The sequence below is a fragment of the Canis lupus genome, chromosome 5 (genome assembly GCF_011100685.1).
Source record: "Canis lupus familiaris isolate Mischka breed German Shepherd chromosome 5, alternate assembly UU_Cfam_GSD_1.0, whole genome shotgun sequence".
In the NCBI taxonomy this organism is placed as follows: domain Eukaryota; kingdom Metazoa; phylum Chordata; class Mammalia; order Carnivora; family Canidae; genus Canis; species Canis lupus.
Window position 1 is genome coordinate 37,895,777 of NC_049226.1, and position 26,679 is coordinate 37,922,455.

At 39.6% G+C, this 26,679-nt stretch overlaps 1 protein-coding gene and 2 long non-coding RNA genes across 3 annotated transcripts; 2 read left to right on the forward strand and 1 right to left on the reverse strand.

The window, feature by feature from the left end:
- Positions 1–1,141: 1,141 nt before the first annotated feature.
- Positions 1,142–2,187, forward strand: LOC100687064 (ataxin-3; the record flags this gene model as incomplete). Its single annotated transcript, XM_038536943.1, is given in 4 exon segments — positions 1,142–1,541; positions 1,544–1,858; positions 1,861–1,945; positions 1,947–2,187. Coding segments are annotated over 4 exon segments (1,041 nt in total), but the record flags the coding sequence as incomplete, so codon positions are not given.
- Positions 2,188–2,242: 55 nt separating this feature from the next.
- Positions 2,243–13,410, reverse strand: LOC119875319. The gene is made up of 3 exons (XR_005359562.1): positions 12,925–13,410; positions 5,304–5,598; positions 2,243–3,869 (listed from the first exon to the last, which is right to left on the reverse strand). It is a non-coding gene; the product is annotated as an uncharacterized LOC119875319 (long non-coding RNA).
- A 122-nt stretch (positions 13,411–13,532) lies between these two features.
- Positions 13,533–24,958, forward strand: LOC111095900. Its single transcript, XR_005359563.1, has 2 exons — positions 13,533–13,739; positions 24,029–24,958. It is a non-coding gene; the product is annotated as an uncharacterized LOC111095900 (long non-coding RNA).
- Positions 24,959–26,679: the final 1,721 nt, after the last annotated feature.

Below are 26,679 nucleotides of genomic sequence, written 5' to 3' on the forward strand. Positions count from 1 at the left end.
CTTTCCACACTTTCCCCTTTCCCTTTAGATTAAAGTTGACAGTCTTTAATGTGACCTAGAGGTCCCTAACTAACCACAGCAAAGGCCTTACATCAAACTGCACATGCTACCTCCTTTTCATGCTGGACATTCCTCTTTAGCCAATAAGTTCTTACCCCTGCTCAACACTTCTCCAAGGAGGGGATTTCCTAGTTTCTCCCAGTGTGGCCCCACCCATGATCTCTTTGTGGAGAACTTGCACTACTCCTTACTTTCTAGCCCTTTATCACCATTGATATCAAATTATTGCTTATGTAATGACCTGCTTAAAATGCAAGCTCTATGGGGATGAGGCAATGCCTATTTAGTTCAATGTCAAGAGCAGCCTAAATCACAAAAGTCGGATTGTATAAGGAGGAGTTAAAGGAATTAGCAATGGGTTGGGGGGCAGTGGGTAGGAGGATAGGTAGGAGAGAGGGTGTGCTCTACAACACTTTTAGACATTCCAGGTGGAAATGACAACAGAAGTATTCTATGTGGCCACAGATAGAAATCATCCCTAGCACTTATGCATGGAGGGTAAATGGGGAGATTTAGGCTCAGAACTTGTAAGAAATGCCTGAAGATGTGAAGGTGTCAACAGTGAACAAATTGGTCCAAGATACAATGACTGCCTCACTAGCACTGGGCAGTATGCTAGAATTTACTGGGGGTAGTGGTGGTGGGGGATACAAACATACATGCCAGGAAATGTCCACTCCACGCTAAGGCTCCAGCTCCCATGAAGATGAATAGTAGTCTTGTTCAATGCTTTTGTTGTCATTGTTCTAGTTACAAAATGTCTATGAACACAGCCTCACCTAAGAACTGAAACATGACATATGCATGACACAAAGTCCCTTATGGACCTTCTTCAACCTCCATATTCTGTTATGGGTTGAATTGTGTCCATCCCCACTCCATCCTCCTCAAAACAAAAGAAAAGTAAACAAAACAAAACAAAAAAGCCTATATTGGAGTCCTCACCCTGAATCCTGCAAGACGTGATTGTTATTTGGAGATAGGATCTTTGCTGAGATGATCAAATTAAAATAAGGTTGGGCCTTAATCTAGTGTGATGTGTGTCCCTATAAAAGAATGGAAATTTGGGAGACAAATAAACATGGAGTCCATCTTCCACGAGAAACAAGAAGGCTCACTTTGTGCTCAACATTGCTTGAATAATCTATTGCAAGGAGAATATTTTAGCCCTGTGGAATTATCAATTGCACATCAGCTAGATGAAGAAGAGAGGATGAGAATGGCAGAAGGAGGAGTCACTAGTGAAGACTATCGCACATTTTTACAGCAGCCTTCTGGAAATATCGATGACAGTGGTTTTTTCTCTATTCAAGTTATAAGCAATGCCTTGAAAGTTTGGGGTTTAGAACTAATTCTCTTCAACAGTCCAGAGTATCAGAGGTTCAGGATCGATCCCATAAATGAAAGATCATTTATATGCAATTACAAAGAACACTAGTTTACAGTTAGAACATTAGGGAAACAGTGGTTCAACTTGAATTCTCTTTGACGGGTCCAGAATTAATATCAGACACATACCTTGCACTTTTCCTATCTCAATTACAACAGGAAGGTTATTCTGTATTTGTTGTTAAGGGTGATCTGCCAGATTGTGAAGCTGACCAACTTCTACAGATGATCAGGGTCCAACAGATGCAGAGACCAAAACTTATTGGAGAAGAATTAGCACAACTAAAAGAACAGAGAGTCCAGAAAACAGATCTGGAACGAGTCTTAGAAGCAAACGATGGGTCAGGCATGTTAAATGAAGATGAGGAAGATTTGCAGAGGGCTCTGGCACTAAGTCGCCAAGAAATTGACATGAAGATGAAGAAACAGATCTCCGCAGGGCTATTCAGCTCAGTATGCAAGGGAGTTCCAGAAGTATATCTCAAGATACTCCACATTACTTCAGAAGAGCTACAGAAGAGAAGAGAAGCCTATTTTGAAAAGTGGCAGCAGCAGCAACAGCAGCAGCAGCAGCAACAGGATCCACTAGGACAGCTCTCACATCCGTGTGAGAGGCCCACCACAAGTTCAGAGGCACTGGGCAGTGATCCAGGAGATGTTATGAGTGAAGAAGACATGCTTCAGGCAGCCGTGACCATGTCTTTAGAAACTGTTAGAAATAATTTCAAAACAGAAGGGAAGAATTAATACCTTTTACAAATCAAAAAAAAAAAAAAAAGAATGGAAATTTAGACATCAACATACAGGAGACACATATGGAGGGAAGACAGTGTGAAGACACAGGAGAACACTGTCCATAAGTCAAGGAACACCTGAGACTACCAAAAGCTAGGAGAGCTGCGTGGGACAGATTCTCCCCCCACAGCCCTCAGAAGGAGCCAATTCTGCTATTAGGGGCTGAATTGTGTCCCCTACCCCTTGCCAAAATTCATAGGTTGCAAATCTAACCCCCAGTACCTCATAAATGTGACTACATTTGGAGATAGAGCCTTTAAAACGGTGATTAAGGTAAACAGAGGACATTGGAGTAAGCCCTAATCCAATCTAACAGGTGTCCTTATAAGAAAGATTTGGACACCAAGGATGTCTGCACACAGGAGACCATGGGACCACACGGGAAGGAGGTGGCCATCTGCAAGCCACAGAAAGAGGCCTTAGGAGAAGTCAAACCTGCTAACACCTTGATATTAGATTTCTAATTTCCAGAACCGTGAGTCAATAAATTTCTGTTGTTCAAACCACTCAGTGTGGCACTTTATTAGAGCAGCCTCCAAAAAATGAATACCTTCTCCCTCATCCCTAGTGTGGTACATACTGCTGTATAATTGTATTGAATATGCATTTTCCAATAAATAACACATAATCTTGCTTTGTATGTTCCTTAACTTTATATACACGGACTTTTAAATTGTTTCCAGTTTTTTACTGTTACAAATGATGCTATCATAAATATTTTCTTAGCCCCAGTAAGTCGATTCAGTTCTCCTCCTAGCCTGTTCCCACATAGCTCCAATGACAACAACAACAACATTCAGCTAGTTAGACAGAATTGACTGTGTGCTGGGTGCTTCACCAACACAGAAAAATAAATGCAAAATAGAAAATACAGGATCTGCTAGGCAGAATAGTTTTTATCTAAACCAATACAACTGGAAGACCATTCTTGAAAAATGACTTAAGCAAGGCATTGAGGATACGAAGATGAATAGGACAAAGCCCTTCCTTTCATGGGGTCTATCGGTACCACAGCACCAAAACGGTCAACATTAGAGAACAACTTGCATTAGGAAGTACATGAGTAACGTAGGAAACAGGTGCCCTGGGATATTGGGAAAGCTTGCTGAGGACCGAGAGGTTCTTGATACTGGACTTGAGAATGAGTAGAAGACTCAGGCAGGCAGAAAAGAGGAAGAGGTTGCCCCACATGAGGGTTTTACCCAATAGCAGAGGTTGGGAATGCATGTAGTCAACTTAGTAGACAGCAGAGGACTAGTGTGTCTCTAAAGCAATGGTGAGAAGAGAGTTGGAAGGTAAGTGGGTAAAAATATGGATGTCCGAGAAGGTTGCATGTGATCCTGCAAGCAAGAAGGAAGCTGAAGGTTACCTGTGAGGTATAGAGCATGCACCTCTGAAGGTGTGCAAGAAGAAGGCAATGACTATTCAGAGGATAATATAGAGCTGATTTCTATGATGGAATAAAGTTGAACTCCAGGGACGCCTGGGTGGCTCAGCGGTTGAGTGTCTCAGGGTGTGATTCCAGTCCCAGGATGGACTCCCGCATCCAGCTCCCTGCAGGGAGCCTGCTTCTCCCTCTGTCTGTGTCTCTGCCTCTCTGTGTGTCTCTGATGAATAAATAAGATCTAAAAAAAAAAAAAAAAAAGTTGAACTCCATTATCTCGAAGGGCCCCTCCATCTTAAAAGTGAATATATTAAATGGAATGAGTGAAAGATGTACAGTGTTTAAACAAAAGGGCTCAGGTCTTGGGCTCAGCCTTCATCATCACCATGTACTAGCCGTGTGTTCTTTCCGGGCCTCAGTTTTCTTTTCTGTAAAAGTCTGAGAATTATTGTGAAAACACACAAAGTAATATACATGGAGTCTGCTGTGCCTGGCCTATGGTGAATAATTCAGCAAGTGGTCTTTGTGAGATTCAAAGCCCAGCTTTGGGTGGACTCATTCAACAGGACCTTTGAAAACATATCCACAATTCATTGCATAGTGCTTTTATCCTCCCAAAATGCTTGTGTATCAGCCATCTTACTTGGTTTGGCACACAATGCAATGCATAGGTATGCATTGCGGAGGTTTAGCATCATCAAAAATAGACTCATTACTTGGAAAAGAATGGAGCACTATCTAAATGCCTCATGGACTAAACTATTTTGGAGGTCCTTCAAAGCTAGCAAGGCAGCTTATAAGCCACACAAGTGATATACTAAATCTATCATCATGGTACAGGTGAAAAATCTCCACGCGGTTTTATTTCCTAGTTCTGGCCCTGCCTGTCACTGAGCAAGCTGCTTTTGCACATCTGGAAGGAGAGAGACAGAAACCAGCCCTCAAAACTCACTAGAATGAGTCCTTGAAATGAACACTATCTCGTTCATCTTGGTCTGTCCAGAGCCTAGTTCAGGACCTGAGCTGTCATTAACTGGGGGGAATGGTGTCACCCAGACCAGAGAGCATGGGCTGTGGAAGAAGGTAGACTCCAGCTCATGCCCAGGAGCAGGCCAGCGTATGGCAGTGAGCTCTTGATCCAATGTCCTAACCTCTGGATGCCTCACTCCCCTCATCTGTAAACTGGGCCACCCAACTTGCAAGGCTGGTGGGGATGGATGCTCATGTATACAAAGAACCTGCACAGAGAGGCTGTAACAGGCAGGATGCTTAATGCTGATGCTGGTCCTCAAATCTATGACTTAGGGCAGATTTTCTCAAAGTGGCTCTTCTTTGTACTCCTCTCAGATTTATCTGCTGGTATGTTGCTTAAAATGCAGATTCAAAACTGTGCAAACCTTCTGAATCAAATTATCTAGAAATGAGCTCCATTCTGCATTTTTAGCTAGCTTCCCAGGGAATTTGGATAGATATTAAAGGTTGAGCGTAGAGTCTGATTTAAGGTCTGTTTGAAGGAGAGGTGTGCTCTTTCCTGCCCCCCCATCCCCATTAAACCATGTCACCTGGCTCTTGCTCATCATCATCGGGAAGTTGGGGTGAGAAGCTTCTGTTTAGAAGACATGACAACAGCACCATTGAGCAGCTTGAAACAATAAACCATTGGAAAGACAGGTACCTGTAGCTTTTCTGTGCCTGAGAAGCCTCTGGAGACCAGCCGCAGTTCCCCTGATGGATGGCTGTGCAGGAAGCGGGATGCACAGAGGAGCTTCTGCCCTTCTGGTACCACAGATTGTCGTCAAGTTTCTCCTGAACGAGGCCATGCAGGCTACACACATTGGTAATGTTCTCCTCATTTCCATAAAGCTTAGTCAGCCAAAGTTAGTGTGCCAATCACAGAGACACCCCTTATTCTCTTGACCTTCATGGGGCTATAGTCTTTATAGAGAGGCAATGATGCAAAAAAAGCAAAGCTAGCAAGGGTTCAAAAGCATAAAAATATAAGACTTTTAGCAGAAGTTTCCTGAAATGATAAAATTTCCTTGAGACTATTTTTTTAATTATGGACATGATTATGGGAAATCTACCTTCGCTGGGACGCTGAGCTCTTAATGCTGCCCTTTTGAAAAATGTCTACTTTGAAAGGTTAGATCACACAGCAGTGAGATTAATACCATTGTTATTCCTCCTCCATCTTGGAATAGATAATTGACTAACTCTGAAGCTTCCAAGAAGGCTGTTAGAGCAAGAAATAAATGTTGTGTGAATTTTCCAATGCCACTGAACAAAGGTGAACTACTCTGGAGCAAGTAGAAGGTCAGGACTTAAATCTCTCTAGACGTGTACATATCTGAGAGTTAGTTGCTATAGAGGGTCAATTGATTTGCTCAGAGTTCAGAGTAAATGGGTCATATGCTTAGTGGATTCAAAATCTAGAGCTGCAGGACCCTGAAGATTTCCTATTCATGAAAGAATTGGAAACCATGGCATTCGGTGGTTGTGGGGCGTGAGGGGTGCTTACTGGTAGTAGTGAGAATCAAAGTGGGAAGCGAGATGAGTCTTTTAAAGCAGCCCGTTTTCAACTACTTTCAGGTGCCATGTTGGCATGACAATTGTAAAAGTATGGTGATGAAACATCAGGAGGACAGCGTGAAAGTGAGGTCAGCGTTGTTCAATATGGGTTTGAATCATAAGGGTCAGACACAGACACATAGAGAGGAGAGCACAGCTGAGGTTTTGAGCATGAGACAGGTCATCGCCACCATCAGAAGCTAACAGTAACACTTCCTTAAAAGGGGTTGGTACTCGTGTTGTAAAAGCTCCTTTGATGGCTGACTGGGAGTGTGGGTAAGGACCCAAAAGGGAAGAAAAGGCCAAAAATCTGCAAAATAATGAGTTCCCAGTCACTAAAAATTTAGACAGAAAATGACAAATATTTGAGATGGCTGCAGCAAGAAAGAACTCCAGTCCTAAGTGGAAAATTCAAAAACATTTGTCACCATAAAAATTTGGCCAGCTCCCTTCATATTTAGAGTTCTACTCACTCTATCTGTGCCCCCAGAAAGCTCATCCCTCCTTCTTGTGTGCCTCATTCTCTGTTGTGGTCTCCATCCTTCTCCTGCATGACATAGAGACAATTCCTGAATGGACTGTATAGACAAGGCTGGTGATCCCATTCTATTTGCCAGTGGGATTATCTTAAGAAGGGGCATGTGATTCAGATATGACCAATAAGAGAGAAGAGAAGTCTTTGAGGGTCTTCTGGGAATGATATTTCCTCCCTCTCAAATAGACAAACCCAGAAAAGGAGACTCTCTCTCCTAGACATTGTCGTGTCTGGATGTGACACTTGGAACTACTGAAGCTATCATGAGATGATGAGGGTATAACCAACACAACAAAAATGAAGAGTAGGAGAGATGGAAAACCCATCCAGTCACTGAATTGATGGATCGCAGGGTTACCCCTATCTCAAGCCTTCTTGTTAAGTGATATAATAAATTTTCCCTGTTACTTAAAACAAATTCAGTAGTCAGGGGTGGGGTGTGGGGGTGTTGTTTCTTGCAGCTTAAAGAATACTGATGCAAACAGTACAATTCTCAGAGTGATAGTTTTCATTATGTATTTTCCTTGTTTGTTACAGAGTTCAATCATTAAGAGAACACATACACAAAACACACAACACCAAAACAGAAGTAATAAAGAGAATAAAGTGAAAACCCCTCTGTAAGACTCATTTGGAAAGCACAGCTTTATCCTTACTCAGTCTTTAAAAGTTTAATAAAAATGACAATGGTTAACATTCACTACTAAGTGTATACCAGGCACAGTGATAGGCATTTTATGCCAAATATCTCTTTTTAGTCCTCACTTTCTAGCTACTTTCTCATGAAGCTGTTTTGTAGACAATAACTTACCTGGGAAATCCTAGTGATCATTCTTATTAATCATAAGAGAATGAGTGGTACCTTTCCTCTGGATGGTTTATGCATAATATGTTCACATCCCTTCTGACAGTTGATTTTTTCAACTTTCCAGTGTGTGAAAATTAAACTGACAGCAGACACAGTGACAGGGTCTAAATCTAGCCTAGTATCTTCCTACCCTCTTATGTCCCCTCCACGCTGTCACTAACAGTGTATAATCATTTTTTTAAACTGGGTAAAAATTATTTTCTTATCATGGTCTAAAGCCTTGCTATTCAAAGTGGTCTGTAGACCAAGATCATCTGAGAGCTTGCGATAAATGCAAAATCTCAGGTCCCACCTGCTGAATCTGAAACTGCATTTAATTTGTTTTCTTTTTAAAATTTTTTTAATTTAAATTCCAGCAACCTTCAGATTGTCCCATATAGGTAAGAGTCTGTTTTATGGTTTGCCTACCTATTTTCATCTTATTTTATTTTTCCTTCCCTTCCCCTATGTTCATCTGTTTTGTTTCTTAAATTCCATGTTTGCATAAAATCATATGGTATTTGTTTTTCCCTGACTGTCTTACTTCACTTAGCAGAATATCCTCTTGTTCCATTCATATTGTTGCAAATGGTAAGATTTCATTTTTTTTGATGGCTGAGAAATATTCCAATAAATATACCACATCTTCCTTATCCATTCATCTGTTGATAGATGTCTGGGCTCTTTCCATATTTTGGCTATTGCGGGCTTTGCTGCTATAAACATTGAGGTGCATGTGTCCCTTTGAATCACTATGTTTGTATCCTTTGGATAAGTACCTAGTAGTACAATTGCTGCATCATAAGGTAGCTCAATTTTTAACTTTTTGAGAAACCTCCATACTATTTCCCAGAGTGGCTGTATCAGTTTGTGTTCCCACCAACAGGGCAAGAGGGTTCCCTTCTCTCTGCATCCTTGTCAACATCTGTTGTTTCCTGACTTGTTCATTTTAGCCATTCTGACCAGTGTGAGGTGGTATCTCATTGTGGTTTGGATTTTTATTTCCCTGATGCCGAGTGATGTTAAGCATTTAGAAACTTTTAATAAGACTTCCGGGTGATCTGAATGCATGCTGAAGTGTGAGAAACATCAGACTAGAGGGCACAGCTTTCCAGGGAAAGGAGGAAGGTAGGTACTACTTCACATTAGCAGACAGAGCCTGAGAGAAACCACTGAAGTGACAGCAAATGGCTGCTGAACTCTACGCAGGTTGTCTGGGTAGCACATAAGTTTAGTGGTAAGTCAATCTGGATGCTTTGGGTTCCAAACAAGAGAAGGCTCATCTTGGCTTAAACATTAGTATTTACACTTAAAAGGCTGAGAGGCACACTTCTGAACATAAACACAAAATAAATCAAGAGTAAATCAAGTTCCTCACCTGAATCTAACCTACAGCCTGGAGCCAAGCCAGACTAGTCCAGTTTAGAGCAATCAACACTTGCTAGTCTGCAGAGCACCTTGAAGTATAAATAAGCTGGGCTGGGTGATGGCTGCTTTAAGCTGCTGAGTTTGATGGCACTCTTGAGCTGAACGAGTGGACCAACTTAATATTGTTCTTAAAGAATGAGCCAATGCAATCAGACCAGAGAGGAGGAGGAGGGAGAAGAGGAGGAGGAAGAAGAGAAGAAGAAGAAGAGGGGGAAGAATTGTATATATTGAAAAGAATGTACAGAAAATAATACAGAATTATTAGAAACAACAGGATTTTTTCTAACCATGGAACATTCAAAAAAAGCAAACACATAATTATTAGAATAAGAGACAATAGTAAGTTTAAAAATAGAGGGCAGCCCGGGTGGCTCAGCAGTTTAGTGCCACCTTCAGCCCAGGGCATGATCCTGGAGACCCGGGATCGAGCCCCACGTTGAGTTCCCTGCATGGAGCCTGTTTCTCCCTCTGCCTGTGTCTCTGCCTCTCTCTTTGTGTCTCTCATGAGTAAATAAATAAAATCTTTAAATATATATATATTAGTGTTTCTGTGGAAGGGTTAACATATATTCACCAGAGCCACCAATATAAAAATACTTCAGAATATCAAGATTTTCCATAATATATGTGGTTAATTGAATAAATGCAAGGGTATACTTGACTGGAATATTCAGTATTAAAAATATGTTGATTCTCAAATTATCCTGTAGGCTAATGTAATTCCAATAAAATAGCAAATGACTTCTGACAAATTTAAGATTTTAAAGTTTATTCCAAAAAATATGAAAACACAAATATAGAACCCCCCTAAACAAACTTAACAGGGGAAAAAGGAGATTGTCATACTATATATTAATTTGTATATTTATAATACATTAGAGTTTAGTCTATAAAGTTAGGTACAATATAAGGAATTGTTATATTTTATATTTTATTTTATTGTATTTTCCCTAAAATATAACATATTAATATGGTTATTTACAAAAGATTTAAATAGATCTGATTCTGACAAGATAACAGAAATACATCAAAGGAGAAAAACTATTGAATCAATCTCATTTGAACTCCATCTACAAAACTGCAATGTAATAGTACCTACTTAAGTGAGTTGTCACAAAGATTTAATGAAAAAAAATTATGCAATATGCTTATCACAGTGCTTGGAAAACTGTCAATTTATATGTAATAGCTATCACTGGAAATAAGAAGGGCTATTTAAGTCTGCCATCTTCCAAGACACAGTCCAAGATGAAAGGAAAATCAAAATCCACTGTGTGAAGAGTGCCTTGGTACATACAGGTCATTTGGTAAGATTTCAAGAAACTGAGAAACATCCAAGTACCCTACTAAGGGTTAGAATTATCCCCATCTGACTTCTTCCTTTCTCCCATGCTCAAACAAGCAGGCCATAAAAAAATAAGAGAAAAAAAAATACGGCCCTCAAAATGTAGTTCAAAGAAGGAAGATGGGGGAAAATAATCCAGAATAAGCATGAACAAGGTGCAAGGAAATGGCATATTAATTCTGTATATAACTTCCAACAGGAGATAAAAGACAAAAAAAAAAAAACACCAACAACCAAAGTAGCACACACAAAACAACAGGCAAGGAATCTGTCTGGAGAAAAGCATGGCCCAAGGCACTCAAGTGCATAGACCCACAGAATACAAAGTCAATAAAACCATAATTGTGAAACAAGATCATAAATAAAAGATTGGGATGAAAAGGGAGAACAAATAAACCAAGTGAAGGATTGTAACACTATTTTGAGTCTTTTGACATTTTAGAAAAAGCAACAACTATCATAAATAAGATTAAGTACTATATTAATGGCATAGAGGGAGGACATAGGATATGCTCAATGAATGGAAAAGACAAAAGAAATTAAAGCAATTCGAGTGGATGATTAATATAGGAGACAAAGAAGATCCAACATAAAGCTAATTGGTGTCCTTACAATCAAGAACCCAGACTAGGGAGGAAAAAGTAATCAGAGATAGAATACAGAAAAAAAATGTCTCTAAGAAAGAAAAACTGGATGTACCAATTGAATGCTTATAGTATATATATAGGGAATAACTGATAGAAATTATTGGTATCAAGACATAATCTCATTTAATTATTTAATTTAAAGGATAAAGATAGAATCTTCTGGGCAGCCCCGGTGGCTCAGCAGTTTAGTGCCACTTTCAGCCCAGGGCTGGATCCTGGAGATCCGGGAGACCCGGGATCAAGTCCCATGTTAGGCTCCCTGCATGGAGGCTGCTTCTCCCTCTGCCTGTGTCTCTGTCTCCCTCTCTCTCTCTCTCTCTCTCTCTCTCTGTATCTCTCATGAATAAATAAATAAATAAATAATCTTTTTAAAAAAAGATAGAATCTTCAGCCCCAATAAAAAATTCTAGGGATCCCTGGGTGGCGCAGAGGTTTGGCGCCTGCCTTTGGCCCAGGGCGTGATCCTGGAGACCCGGGATCGAATCCCACGTCGGGCTCCCGGTGCATGGAGCCTGCTTCTCCCTCTGCCTGTGTCTCTGCCTCTCTCTCTCTCTCTCTCTGTGACTATCATAAATAAATAAAAATTTTTAAAAAAATAAATAAATAAATAAAAAATAAAAAATTCTAGTTCAGTGCAAGCAACAGAAAAAAATCAGACTAGTCTCAGATTTCACCACAATAAATTTCAATGCCAGAAGACCATGGAAGAGTATCTAAATAGTTCTGAGGGGGGACCCCTGGGTGGCTCAGCAGTTGAGCATCTGCCTTTGGCTCAGGGCATGATCCTGGGGTCCTGGATTGAGTTCCACATCGGGCTCCCTGCAGGGAGCCTGCTTCTCCCTCTGTCTATGTCTCTGCCTTTCTCTCTATGTCTCTCATGAATAAATAAATAAATAAATAAATAAATAAATAAATAAATAAATAATCAACCTTTAAAAAAATAAATAGTTCTGAGAAAAAGCAAGCATGAATATATCTAGCCAAATTAATTTTTAAACATTGAAACAAGTAAAGAACTTAAGTAATGTGCCACTGTTGAGCCATTGTGGTGGGGAGAAACAATCCAATTATTTTGGTGGTTTCCAAAAACTTTTTGCCTAACTTTGAAGGACTTTATTAAGATCCAAAGTTTAAGGCAGTGAAAATGTCTACAGATTCACATCATGGTCTCTTACTTCAGTTAATGAAAGTTAATACTTTATTACAAAATAAAAGCAGCAAGAGAATTCTATGTCACCTAAAGGTTGGCAGGGCTGTCACTTGGACAGGACCTTATAGCTAGCAAATGCAAAGCAAATACATCACATTCTCTCTTTTTGTCTTTGTGTCTATCTCTCTTTCTGTCTGTCTGTCTCTCTCTCTCACACACACACACACTCACACACATATACACACACACACACAGCCTTGTTGTATAAGACCTGAGTGCTATGAACTCATCAGACCACACATGCTTCAGTCTATAATTACATGTTCTGTTTGGTGAGATAAATACAGTATATCTTTCAGCAGTCCTATGTCTTTGCTACACTTTCCCTTTGGTCAGTGGTTTGCAACCAGAACTGCATATTAGAATCACCTATAGAGATTTTATGTTTTATAACCCAGATGCCTTGGCTTGTGCTCTTTCAAGCAGTGTTTTTACTGCCAGTGGCCAGAACCACTGACTTAAAAGAAAAGTTTCTTTCTTGTGCAGAAATTTAGACTCGCTTCTAGATCCACAGCACTGCTAATTCTTAGAGATTCATACATGTTCTTGTTTACTTAGCTGGTCAAGGCAGCAGAGCAATGGGAGTCCAGAGCACGCCCGCCCCCCCATCCTCTTTTCCCCTTTAAAAAAAAAGGAGATTTGGGAAAGAAACAGAAGTCACTGTGGTGTATCCTGACTGAATATCTCAGACCTTGGAAAACATAAAACATACTTACATCATCCCACAGCACACTCGGGGGAGTGCTACCTTTGGGAGAGAGCTTCTGTATGTTAAAGCTTCTTCCAGAAGAAAAGGGCTAGCAGTCACCTTTTGAAAGAGATCAGTCCTGGAGTGGGAAAAGAAGATTTAGTGGATGGACCTTACGCTGATTTTAGAGGAATGTCCTTGGTCACAGAATCTGTGACTTAACTTCCCTCATCTGTAAAAACAGATCTCAATAGGTGGTGGTGAAGATCAGTGGGATAATCCACACAAAAGGCTGAGAACAGTGCCTGGCACCTACTAAGCACCCAATAAATGTTGACTGTTGTTTTTATAACACAGAGTAAGCAGGGAACCAGCAAGGGTAGAGCTCTGTGAAGACCCTTTGGAACTGAGTGGGCTGCATCCAGAGTCACTCTAAGTCCTAATGGGCCTCAATTAGACATACAAGCCTGTCCTTGTATAATTAGGAGGGGAGCCCCATGTCTCACTCCTCGGCCCCCACCCACCCACCCCAAGGCCAGGTGGTTGGCATTGTGATTCCTAGTGGCAGGTAGCTATGACTTCACAATGGTCAGCAGCAGAATTCTCTATGGTAGTGCCACCAGGTAACAGGTAAGCAGCATCTTGTTAGAAAGGACTCTTTCAGGAAGCCAGATTTCCTGAAATCACACCAGTGAGGGCTGCTTTCATCAAAATTTGGGTTAAGCAAAAGGGAACGAGGCCTTGGCCACGACATGATGAGTTTTCACCATTTGGATTATTCTAGGACAGGTATCTCAACAGCACAAGTACTCCAGATGGTGTAGCAGTGGCTGATGCCAGCAGGTATGTGCCACCTGGGCCTGCCTGCCCTGTGGTCCCATGGCTGCGGGGTGGCCTGGGGTCAGCTTTGCCTGCCCTCCTCCCTGAATCCCAGCTGGGGAGGTGTGAGCCTCCAGATGCCAGAGTGCTTTAATGCTTGGATTACTCTCCGAGGACAATCATACTTGCAAGGCAGATGACGGTGTGAGCAGAAAGGACGATTATTCATTACCGAAACTTTGGAATATCCTCCAGCCAGTGCTCAAATGATAAGACAACAGAAAGAACCTCCTTTTTTTTCCTGGACAAGCCCCCAGTAACCTTTGCCACTGAACTAAAAGCTTTCAAAGGGTGAACAGAAGTGCCATAAATCTCAGAGTTGACGTTAAATGTTTGTCACTGAAACACTTAAGACTTGTTTCAAACCCATTCCTTTCTGAAAGTTTATAACAAATAACTGGCTGACTTAACCTCTACAAGAGCATCTCCTTTTTCACTACAAATGGAAACAAATGGTCTATAAAGAGCGGGACCCTGCTGATGGGCAATTCTGAGCCACTGTGTGGTCTCCCAGCCCTGTCCAAATGGGTGAGCCACCCCTTTTGTTTAGATTAAGCTGGCTCTTGCCTCCATGACATTAGGGCGGCAAAGGTTTTAACTGGACTTTCTTTTAAACTGCCCATTAATCTTCCCTCCCCTCTCTCTGCTGAATGAATGAGTAAAGTAAATTATTTACATTCTGATGTTGCAAGAACTCTGCCTGCATTAAGCTCTCATTTGAGCCTCAAATATATCTTTAGATAGTGTTTACCTCGCCCTCCTTTATCACGACTGCACCACTTCTCAGATCACCTGTTGGGTGAAAATATGACCCAGATACAAACCTCTTCCCAACCACCTGTGCATGTGTCCTAAGCCACACATCCCACGGAAATTCTTTTTAACCAAATCCCAATTTTACCAAGAGTTCCAAATGCAAGCATCTTGGCACCTACATTTTAGAGTTAGTTTGCTCTTCAGAATTCCAAATGTTCATCGTTCCTGGAGGAAAATGAAAGTACATCTGATGCTTTTCAAAACGGATCCATTATGTGTCTTTGTCAGAGTGAGGGGCAAAGGCCTTTGTTGCAGAGAAAGTCATTCTCCATAAAGCTCTCCCTGGCCAAGATGGGACAAGCAGTCACCTACGGGGTGGATTGTAAGCATGGGGCTGGTAGATGGACAAACACCCAGGTGGATTCAACCCTGAAATCCCACTGCTCTTGTGGGATGGAGAGAAATAGGAAAATACATTTTTTAAGGTATCAAAGGAGAAGAATCCAGGAAATACTACAGAAGGGGAATCAGTAAAGCAAGAGAAAAGAGTCAGAAACACAGAACATCACAGACAACAAGAAGATAGTTATACCTGCAGTCTAAAAATTTTAAACTATTAAGTTAAAATTAATAAAGAAACTTTTAATTAGAGGAAGATAAACCAGGCAATATCTATTAGGGCAGACATGAGTTTACGAAGCATCTGCTCTTCCCTTCTCTTAATATGCTACCTCGTTCATTTCTTAGGGCCCTGATTTCTTTTGGCCATCTTTACAAGTTAGTTTCACCTAACAAGCCAATGGAATTTAAATTCAATACCTATAGAAGTCGTATTTTGCTGACTCTTGCCCAAACTTTACCAGCAACTGAAGGTATTCATCCCTTGAAAATCACCCCCAACCATCAATTATTTCAGGATGCTCCACAATAATGTTAAGAATGGCCTTGCAACCAAAAATGGCTGCCATTTTTCTCTGGCACTTTGGCTCCAATGATGCCCTAGGCATCAAAGTGTCAAGGTCCCCTTGAGCCTTTCCACTGGTTTCTCCTGGGAACTGCCATCTCCCACTATGCTGGAGACACTTGCACAGTGTCAAGGTCTGCTGTCTGTGAGTTCTCCAGTCTCTGAGTCTCTGGGTAAAATTCTACCTCCTTTTGTATTTCACTCTGTCTTCTGAACAACAAAGAAATGCTGGGTTTCAATATCTTAGGGTTACTGGCCAAATCTTTCAGTTTCTTGCTGGTTTCCAGACTGGCAACCAGAGTCAGGATACATAACTGAGAGCAAAACACTGTCTGGAACTCAGATCCATCCCTTCCTTCTGCATGGATTTGGTACTTGACCAAGCTTGTCTCCATGGGCCTTTAGGCCAATCAACTTCTGCTGGCCTGTTCTACTAGCTACCCCAATGTGTGTAAGTTCAAGCAGCAGACACAGCTGAGAGTCAAGCTGGGAACCCTCAAATGTGAATATCACTTGGCTTGTACTAAAAGCTATCATGTGCAGCTAGCTCTTTTGTACCTCCCTACATTTCTTTAAATTTAAATTTAAAGTGACATGTGTCACTTGTTAAAAGTAGAGATTCAGCCCTCACCCAGAGCTAAGTCAAACTCTTTATTAGAAACTAGGCTTTTGGGTTTTTTTTTTCATATTTTATTTATTTATTCATGAGAGACAGAGAGAGAGAGAGGCAGAGACATATAGACAGAGGAAGAAGCAGGCTCCCTGTGGAGCAAGCCTGTAAGCAGGCTCCCTGCTTACAATCCACCCCGTAGCACTGCAGGATCCAGCACTGCAGGATCACGACCTGAGCCAAAGGCAGACACTCTACCACTGAGTCACCCAAAGTGCCTCTTGTTTTGTTTTTTATTTTAGTTCTCCCAAATGATTCTTTCAGACAACTAGGTTTGCAAAGGGTTGTTTCTAGGCCCTGTCTAATCTCAGCCCTGCCTGAGCATATCTTCCCTCACTCAATTTCACTTCTGGAATATCTTCTCTCTGACTCTCTCTTCCTTAGACTGTTTAACTGAGGCATGTCATGGCCTTTCCCCACATGTGCTGTTTCTAATCGGCTCTCTCAAGATGTGTCTGGGCAAATACCTTAGTGGGCAATTCAAACAACTATGGAGCTAACAGGAGGAAGGAGCGTGGGGGATTCAAATGTGAGGCTTACCCAGATCTGAATTCAACATATCCGGGGTGCAGGCCAGGATTCTTTGGAGAATTTCCCAGCTTTGGGAACTTTAACAAGATTTAGTGGGATGATTTTCTTTTTGATAGACAAGTATATGGTAGAGACAATGATCTCATTAAATAATCAAAAGATTCCTTCATAACAAATACTCAAATAATAAAATCCATAGGCTTCAAATCACATCAGAAAATAAGGTGGATTGATAGATGGGTATCAGGAAGGATAGACAGGTATGTAATAAAGGAAATGTAGTAAGATGTTCATTGTAAAATCCATATGGTAGATTTATGGGTATTCCAAGCAGAATTATTGCAAATTTTTACTACATTGGAAATTTTTCATCATAAAATGATTGACGAAAAAAACAGGATAGAATTTTCCCTCAAAACATATTTTGACACTCACTATTCCACAACTAAATAAAAGGATCAGTTTAGATGCCCGATAAGTATAACTCTAATGCCCCTAAATAATATACTGAAGTAATTTACTATCTATGCCTACCAAGCAACATACTGTTTAAGTGGAATTTTAAAAAATAAGTGAAGTGCTACTGTTTTATTTTGATAAAAGCTTTTTCCCTTTCACTCTTCCCCTTCTTTAGTTGCATGTGCATTTTCCAGTTGTCAAGCTATTTGAATAGATAAATAGAAAATATATATATAAATATCACTCTTAACAAAAGGTACTATTATGTTATTATGAAAATGAAAAAAAACAAATCAAGATAAAGCTATAACTTCCAGGAAAGTTAACAAAGAATGTTATTGCATTCTGAGTTAGTAACTTTGAAACGCTTATGCTCAACATTGAACATTTGCTGCTGAGAAAATTAAGCCTGTAAAATCAAGATATTTAGGATCATATCACTAGTGGCTGAGCTAGAAAGAGAACACAAATGCCCTAAACTTGTTACTATACTCAATTCACTCTCAAAATTTACTCAGATATAAATGACTTTAAATGTCTGGGGGTAAAAATTACTGTACTTAAAATCCTTTCTTCCATCAGTCAATAAATAAATTTAGAACATTAATAAAATTACACTTCTTTTTTTTAATTTTTATTTATTTATTCATGAGAGACACAGAAGGAGAGAGAGGCAGAGACACAGGCAGAGGGAGAAGCAGGCTCCATGCAGGGAGCCCAACATGGGACTCGATCCCGGGTCTCCAGGATCATGCCCTGGGCTGAAGGTGGTGCTAAACCACTAAGCCACTGCGGCTGCTCTAAAATTACACTTCTAAGTCAGTTTTTTTGTCAAATCAAATTCCTCTAATATGGAGATTTAAAATGAAACATAAGATAAGCCATAGACTGGGGACAAAATATCGCAAGCATCCATAATATATAAAGAGCTCTCAAAACTCAAAAATATGGTGCTCTGGGTGGCTCAGTCGGTTAGGCATCAGTCTTGATTTTGGCTTGGGCCATGATTTCAGGGTCATGAGACGGAGCCCCATGTCAGGCTTCATGCTCAGCAGGGTTCTTCTGGAGATTCTCTCCTTCTTCCTCTGCCCCTCCGCTGGCTCACATGCTCTCTCTCTAAAAAGCTAAAAAAATAAAAAAATAAAAAAAATAAGAAAACAGACAACCCAATTTTTTTTAATGGGTGAAAGTTCTCAATTGGCCTTTCAAAAAAAGAAGACACAGATGGCAAATAAGTATATAAAAAGATGTTCAACATCATTAGTCACTAGGGAAGTGCAAATTAAAACCACAATGAGATACCACTATCCATATGTTAGAATGACTAGAAATAAATCATTAAACAACTTACAACACCAAGTGCTGGCAAGAATGCAGAGCAACTGGAACCCTCATAGATTTTTGGTGGGAATGCCAAGTAGTACAGTCACTTTGGGAAACAACTCAGCAATTTCTTATAAAATTAAATACACCCTTACCAAGTGACTGAGTAATACCACTCCCAGGTATTTAACTAAGTTAAGTGGAAATTTGTGTTCCTACAAAAGTTGCATACAAATGTTTATAGAAGCTTTATTCAAGTTGCCAGAAACTGGAAATAATGCAGCCTTTCAATAAGTGAATGAGTAAACAAACTGGTACATCCATACAATGACTATTCCTGGCAATAAAAAGGAAAAACCCGATTTCTGCTTCTGACTAAAGTGTAATAATAAAGACTGTATTTACACTCTGGACTGAAGCAAACAAAAACCAATGAGATATATGAAACAACAGTTTTGTAAGACACCGAATACCAAGCAACAAAGAGCAATGATTCCTGAAAGAGTACAAATGAGGTGAGCCCTATGGTTGGCTCAGCTTGCTGCCTTGAGAGGTTTCCAGGACAAAGTACAGGGAGAGGGAATCCTGGTGGAATGCAGCAGATTTCCTGAATTGAAGAGATAGAATCAAGAAATTAGGGAAACCAAGATGGTTAGAGTACCCAAGACAAGAGTAGAATAGAGAAAGGAACTGCAAAGAGACAGAATATAGAGATCTGGAGAGGAGTCTCATTTAGTATTTAGGTGAGTGTTGATCAGTGAATGCTTGGGTAGAAACTACTACAAGCTGGGGAAAGAAACATTTGAAAAGATTAGAAGTAACAGTGGCCTGGGGATCATACAGAACCATTTACACCTCACATATTACTGATATTGTCAGGTTTGAATCCATCATCTTGCTATTAGTTTTCTTGTCCATATTTTTTTCTTTTTCCTATTTTTCTGCTTTGTTTTGGATATGTTCAATATATTTATCAATATCAATAAATATTGATATTTATCCATATAATTATTGACCTCCATCAACATTTTAACAACTTGATGTATTTTTGGCTATAACTGTTTAATTTTAATGGTTGCTCTAAGATTTAAATTATGCCTTTTTAATTCCCACATTCCAATTTCAAGTGATATCATACTACTTCATGTACAGTATAAGAACCTGCCAATAGTATACTTACATTTTTCCCTCCAACCTTTGTGCTATTGTTTTCATATATTTTGCTTTTACATGTAGTATGTGGTATAAACATCATACTACATTGCTCTTGTTTCAATAATTATCTTGTAAATCGATTTAATAGTATGAAGATACCTTATATATTTGCCAATGCGTTCATCATCCATTTGTGTAGATCCATATTACTATCTGGTCATGTTTTTCTTCTGCCTTCAGGATTTCCTTTAATTTTTCATACAATGCAAAACTGCTGGCATTGAACGATCACAGCTTTTGTATGCCTGAAAACATTTTTTTTTTATTTCACCATCATTTTTCAAAGACATTTTTTGCTGGGTATAGGATTTTAGGCTGATATTTCATTGTTTCATTGTCCTTTTGCTTGCATATTAGTGAACTAAAAAAAAATAGTCTCAGTAGACATAGAAAAATCATTTGACAAAATTCACTTCTGATAAAAAGAAGAAAGCAACCTTTCAGCAAACTAGAAATAGAAGTTTTCTCTAACTTCATAAGAGACATTAAAAGAGAAAAAGCCCTTATGTTTAGCATGTATACAATGATTAAAAACTAAGTAATGATCCATTTGAAATCAGGAACAATACAAGGATATCCACTCTTGCTACTTCTATTCAGCATTGTATGATAAAGTTTTAGATTTTAATATTGGTGAATACCTCCATGATCTTTTTTTTTGTGTATTTTTTTTATTGGAGATCGATTTGCCAACATATAGTATAATACCCAGGGCTCATCTCATCAAGTGCCCTCCTCAGTGCCCATCACCCAGTATTGGAGGTTTTAACCAGTGCAGCAAGGTGAGGACAAGAAATTAAAGGCATCCAGTTTGCAAACAAAGGCATTAACCTGGCATTATTTCCAGATAACATAATCTTCTCCATAGAAAATTTAATGGAAACACAGAAATATGCTAGAACTAATAAGTGAATTTAGCAAGTTTCAAGGGTAAAAGACCAATGGAGAAAATCAATTGTATTTCTGTATAACAACACACAGTAAGCAATAGAAATTTAACCAAGAGTAAAATTTACAATAGCATTAACAATGCGAAATACATAAGGATAAATCTGAAAAGATACAAAACTTTTCTCAGAGAACAAAAAGGAGACATGATGAAGGAAGAGATAGGTATGTTTATTAGTTGAGGAATCAGTATTATTAACAGGCAAGTTCTCTCCCAAATGATCTAAAGATTCAATGAAATCCCAATAAAAATCCTGGATGCTTTTGTAGAAATTGGCAAACCGATTTTAAAATTCATATGGAAATATAAAAGACCTAGAATAGGCAAAAATGATTTTGTAAACAAAACGAAACAAAAAAGATGGAGGACTGACACTACCTGACTTCATGAATTATTATAAAATTACAATAATTGAGACAGGGTCGTATTGGTAGAAATATAAATAAGTATGTAAATTTAACAAACAGAAAAGCCAAAAATAGACCCACACATATATGAACAAGTGATTTATGGCAAAGGTGCAAAGGCAATTCAGTGAATGACACTTTTCACCAAATGGTGCTGGAAAAATTTGATATCCACAAGCAAACAAAACAAAGCAAAAAAACTTCAGTGCATACCTTGCACCATAAAGAAAAATTAACCTTAACTCAAAAATGAACTCATAAACATAATGTAAAACCTAAAATTATAAGACATTCAGAAGAAAACATAGAAGAAAACTATTGTGACCTTCTTTTAGGCAAAGATTTCTTCCATATGACACTCTAAGAGCATGAGATATAAAACAAGAAATTGATAAATTGGACTTCAGCAGAATTTAAAGCTCTGCTTTCCAAAAGATCTCTTAAGAAAATGAAAGACAAGCCACAGACTAGAAGAAAATATTTAAAAGCCATGTATCTGATAACAGACTTTTAATATATAACAGACGTTTAAATATATTCCAAGTATATATCAAAATCTTAAAATTCAATACAAAGGACACAATCTTTTAAAAACATAAGATTCAAGCAGTTATGTTACTAGAAGAGAAGGCAAATGAACTCATGGAATAAATCCTACATCATTGCATTAGGGAAATGCAAATTGCACACAATAAAATACCACTGCATACCAATAAGAATGGCTAAAATGGAAAAAGATTGACCATAACATGTGTTGGCAGCAATACATAAAAACTAGAGCTATCCTGCCTTGCTAATAAGAATGTAAAATGGAGTAACCACTTTGCAAGAGTTTGGCAATTTCTTAAAAGTTCAGCATACACCCACCATCTGATCCAGCCATTCTACTTTGTCCAAGAAAATGAAAGCATATATCCATCCCCCAAAAAATAGTGCATGAATGATCATAGCCACTATTTGTAACAGCCTCGAAATGGCAACTATCCAAACATCCATCATCAGGTGAATGGATAAACAAACTTGAATTCTATCCATCCAATGGACTACAACCCTACAACAAAAAGGAATGACCTAGTGAAACATGCTATTTTAGGATGAGTCCCAAAATAATTTTGCTGAGTGAAAGATAAAAAGGAATACATGTTGTATTATTTTATTCCTATAAAATTCTAGCAAGTGTACATGTATCCATAGTGACAGCAGATCAATGGATGCTTAGGGATGGAAGAAGTGGAGAAAGACATGAGGAATGATAACAAAGGGGGACAAAAGTTTTTGTATAGGGATGCCTGGGTGGCTCAGCAGTTGAGCGTCTGTCTTTGGCTCAGGTCGTGATTCTGGGGTCCTGGGATTGAGTCCCACATTGGGCTCCCTGCAGGGAGCCTGCTTCTCCTTCTGCCTGTGTCTCTGCCTCTCCCTCTATGTCTCTCATAAATAAATAAATAAATAAATAAATAAATAAATAAATAAATAAAATCTACCAAAAAAAAAAAAAAAAGTTTTGGTACTGCTGGATCTATTATTTTGATTGTAGTGAAGGCTGTATGGATGCATCCTTATGTCAGAACTTGTCAAATCAACATTTTCAATATGTGCTGTTCATTGTCAATTATACATCATTAATATGTTATTTTTTAAAGAATATGCTATGTATCCACACAACAGTAGATTAATCTTAACTACACTTGGCTAGGTGAAAAAAGTGAGAATCAAAAAACTGTATATTGATTGATCCCATTTATATGATATTCTTGAAAAGACAAAACAGTAGGAATGCAAAACTGAGCAGCAACGGTCAGTTTGAGACTGGGTGAAGAGTTAATTGCAAAGAAGCAGCATGAGGAAATGGTGGGGGGTCAGTGAAACATCCTCTACAGTATTAGGACGATCAGTACATAACTCTGTGTGATTGTCAAAGTCCATAGTATTGCATACTATGAGTGAATTTTATTGTACTCAAATTTTTAAAAAATCAACCAGGTCACCGAGGCAACCCAAGATATGCTGCAGGATACATATGACGAATACATGTAACTGTGTTGTCAGTGAATAACATCATCACACCGGAAGGGGTGGGTAAGAAAGAAGCTGACCTACAGGAAAAAATTTTTTGCCTGGACACAGGCCAAAGGCAAAATGAACCTGTAGACAAAATTGTACTCTAGTTGGTATATCTGTTTCTCAAAAGGATATGTGATAGCAATTCTAAAACTACCTTACACATATAATAGAGGTAAGCAAGTAAGTAAATGTATTACAAATAATGACAGGTTTTAAACTGTTGGAGAAGGAAGTTACAAGTAAAGGGGAAACTAAAATTTATGCTGGATTGAAGCCTGAGGTATCTGTATGAATTCATGTGTTTTTCTTTTTTTTTCTAGATTGTATTTATTCATTTGAGCTAGAGAGAGAGCACAAACAGGAGGCAGAGAGAGAGAGGGAGGCTCTGAAGCCTGATGCGGGTTCCATCCCAGGACCTTGAGATCATGATCTGAGCTGAAGGCAGTTGCTTAACTGACTGAGTCATCCAGGTGTCTCATGTTTTTCTTTAAAAAATATACTTAACATATATTTTTATATAAATTTATGTATTTTGTATTTATACACATGAATATTATATTTTATTAGTTCTATTGTATTAAATCAAATTTAACATTACCAGTTATAAAACATATCAACATTTTGTACCCTTGATACAATGTTCTGAAAAGAGTACAGCAGGGGCACCTGGGTGGCTCAGTGGTTGAGCCTCTGTCTTTGGCTCAGGGCGTGATCCCCAGGCCCCGGGATCGAGTCCCACATTGGGCTCCCCACAGGGAGCCTGCTTCTCCCTCTGCCTATGTCTCTGCCTCTCTCTGTGTATCTCTCATAAGTAAATAAATAAAATCTTTAAAGAATTTTTTTAATGTACCAACTCCTTTTATTATGTATTCAATTAATTAAATGCTCAAATATTCCTTTCCTATCTTAAAAATGCAGGAGGAAAATATGTGTAGGAACACCCTCAATGTGAAAAGTGTACTCCACGTGTGTATTTGAGTCACCCCGGCAGGATCTGCAGCCGAAGAGATGGAGACGCACAGTAGAAGTCAAGGACTTGAGGCTGTCTTTGAAGTCTGCAGCAGAGCCCCAGACTGAAGCAGCGAGATGCATCTGCTAATAGAATTCCTGTCTCAGAGGTGCCCTGCTGCCATCCAGCATCCAGCCAGCACTCGGAGTCTGGCTCTATTGATAGATGAATAAGATTGAACATGACACCTGTGTCCAGTGAATCCCCTGGCACCATTTAACTAACTCTTAGAGCAGCTGCTTTTGAGAAATTACCTTCAGTCTTGGGCCCACCCTAGCAGAACAAAATCATCACCCTAAGTACTTTTCCAGTTCCAAATAAATGAGGATTTTTGCCCTGCAAGAGGAGAACTGAGCCATATTTTATTTGAAGTCACATCTGTTGCTTTCTTTTTATTTCTTTTTATTTCCTCTGCTGTGGACCTTAGATCCTAAGTCTCGTGCTATCACGATATCCTTCCAAGGGATCTTGGCAGCTCCCCTTTGGAGAACTCCAGTGGCTTCTTCTCCTGGCCTGTGGCACATGGATGCTCGGGAGTATTTATGAGGCTGCTCCCAGTCTACTCTCACCCAGTCCCATGAGTCTGCACAAAACGACTGGACTTTCTCCAACCACATCCCCATAATCTTCTACCTTTTCAAACCATTGCTTCTGCTTCTCTGCTCATTACCTTTTTAATGAACCGCTAATTTATCCAGACTCAGATCCAATGTCACCTCCTAGGCAAGTATTCCCAGGCCTACCAGGCCAATTGATGGATACCTTCTTCCTGCTTCCAGTCTGTACGAGTCTCTGCTGCAGCATTTATCGCAATGCTTTATTATACATCTTATTTATCTCTTCTTGGTATGTGTGGCCTCTGGTAGAGGAGGGAACATGACTCACTTTTACATCCACAGTGTCGAGGTAACAGAGCCTCTGGCACATTGTCTTTTTCATGAATACCTAGATTCTCTGGTTTGCAGTTTCCAAATGCCTAATTTGACACATTCTGCTTAACTCTGATTTTTAGCCTCTGGCTTCAAGCGTTGTTTCAAGAGAGCACTGATGGCCTGTCCCTCTCTTAACTCCTGGTTAAATGTCCAGTTGCATTTCTCATCCATAGAAACATTTTGCCCTAATGCGGCTTGCATTTTCCCACCTCCAAACTCTCGTTCACTCTATTTCCCTTGCCATCATTCTCCACCTGTACCCATTTAAAAACCAAGACCTGATGCCAGGGTGCTGAGCAACCAGAATTCTCGTTCATTGCTGGAGCACACGCAAGCTGGCATAATCACTATGGAAATCTTTTGTGCTAAATGTAAATTCTCACAGATTCTACTCCAAGGTGTATACCCAACAATATGGACAGGACCTGTATAAGAATGCTCACAACAGTGCTGTGAAATAAAAATAACCCAAATGTCCACCACTGGGAGGTTAGGGGAAGTGTGGTTTGTTCACAGAATAGAATACTACACAGCAATGAGAATGAGCCACTGCTGTACAAAACACCATGGATGGATCTCAAAGTGTGGAGTGAAAAAAAAAAAAAACGAACATAGAAGACAAAAGAATTTACACTCTATGATTTAATTTATATAAAGTTCAAAACCAGGTCCCACTAATCAATGGTGATAGATGTCAGGACTGTTGGGGACCTAGAAACTGGCAGGGAGGATTAGGGAGCCTTCTGTGGCACTGGTTAAATGTTCTATTTCTTGATCTGGGTTGTGGTTACATGTCTTGCTTTCTGAAGGCTCACTAAACTGCACACTTAGGTTTGGGTTATGTTTGGGTAAAACTGAAAATAAAAGCTCCACAGCATTTGGTCTACTCCTTCACATAGGGGAAGTTCTCCTAAATGGTTGATGGTCAATTAACTAATAGGATTCCACTGCCCTTTAAGTGTCTAAGTGCCTTTGGGGGGCAGGCTCGATGGTTTTGAATTATACTGAGACCACCAACATGTTTTGTTTGTCCTTAACGTCTCTACATTTAAAGAGCTTAAAGTAAGGTCTCTAGTAACCAGAGCATTTAACCCAGGTTCTGTGGATAGCTGGGGAAGCTAGAGGATCTGTTTTACTCTGCTATCCTCAGCTGTGATTGGGAGCTGTTCAAGAATAGACTGTCTCTACTCAGATGCTGTTTTCTGGGATGCTCCTTGCTCATCTTCTTCGGAGCCCTACTACCTAAACTGTGAGCCACAAACTGGCAGCATGTACTGTCACCTAGGGGCTGATGAGAAATGAATGAGCTTCGGGGCACCTGGGGGGCTCAGTGGTAGAGCGTCTGCCTTCGGCTCAGGGCGTCTTACCAGAGGTCCAGGATCGAGTCCCGCATCGGGCTCCTCGCAGGGAGCCTGCTTCTCCCTTTGCCTGTGTCTGCCTCTCTCTGTGTGTCTCTCGTGAATAAATAAAATCTTAAAAAAAAAAAAAGAAAAGAAATGAATGAGCTTCATCTCAGGCCAAAAAGAATCAGAATCTTAGTGGTGGGACCCAGAATTCTGTGTTTTAAATAAGATCCTCTGGTCTTTTTATTTTCTGTATTCTGATGCTCCGACATCTGGGGCTTTACT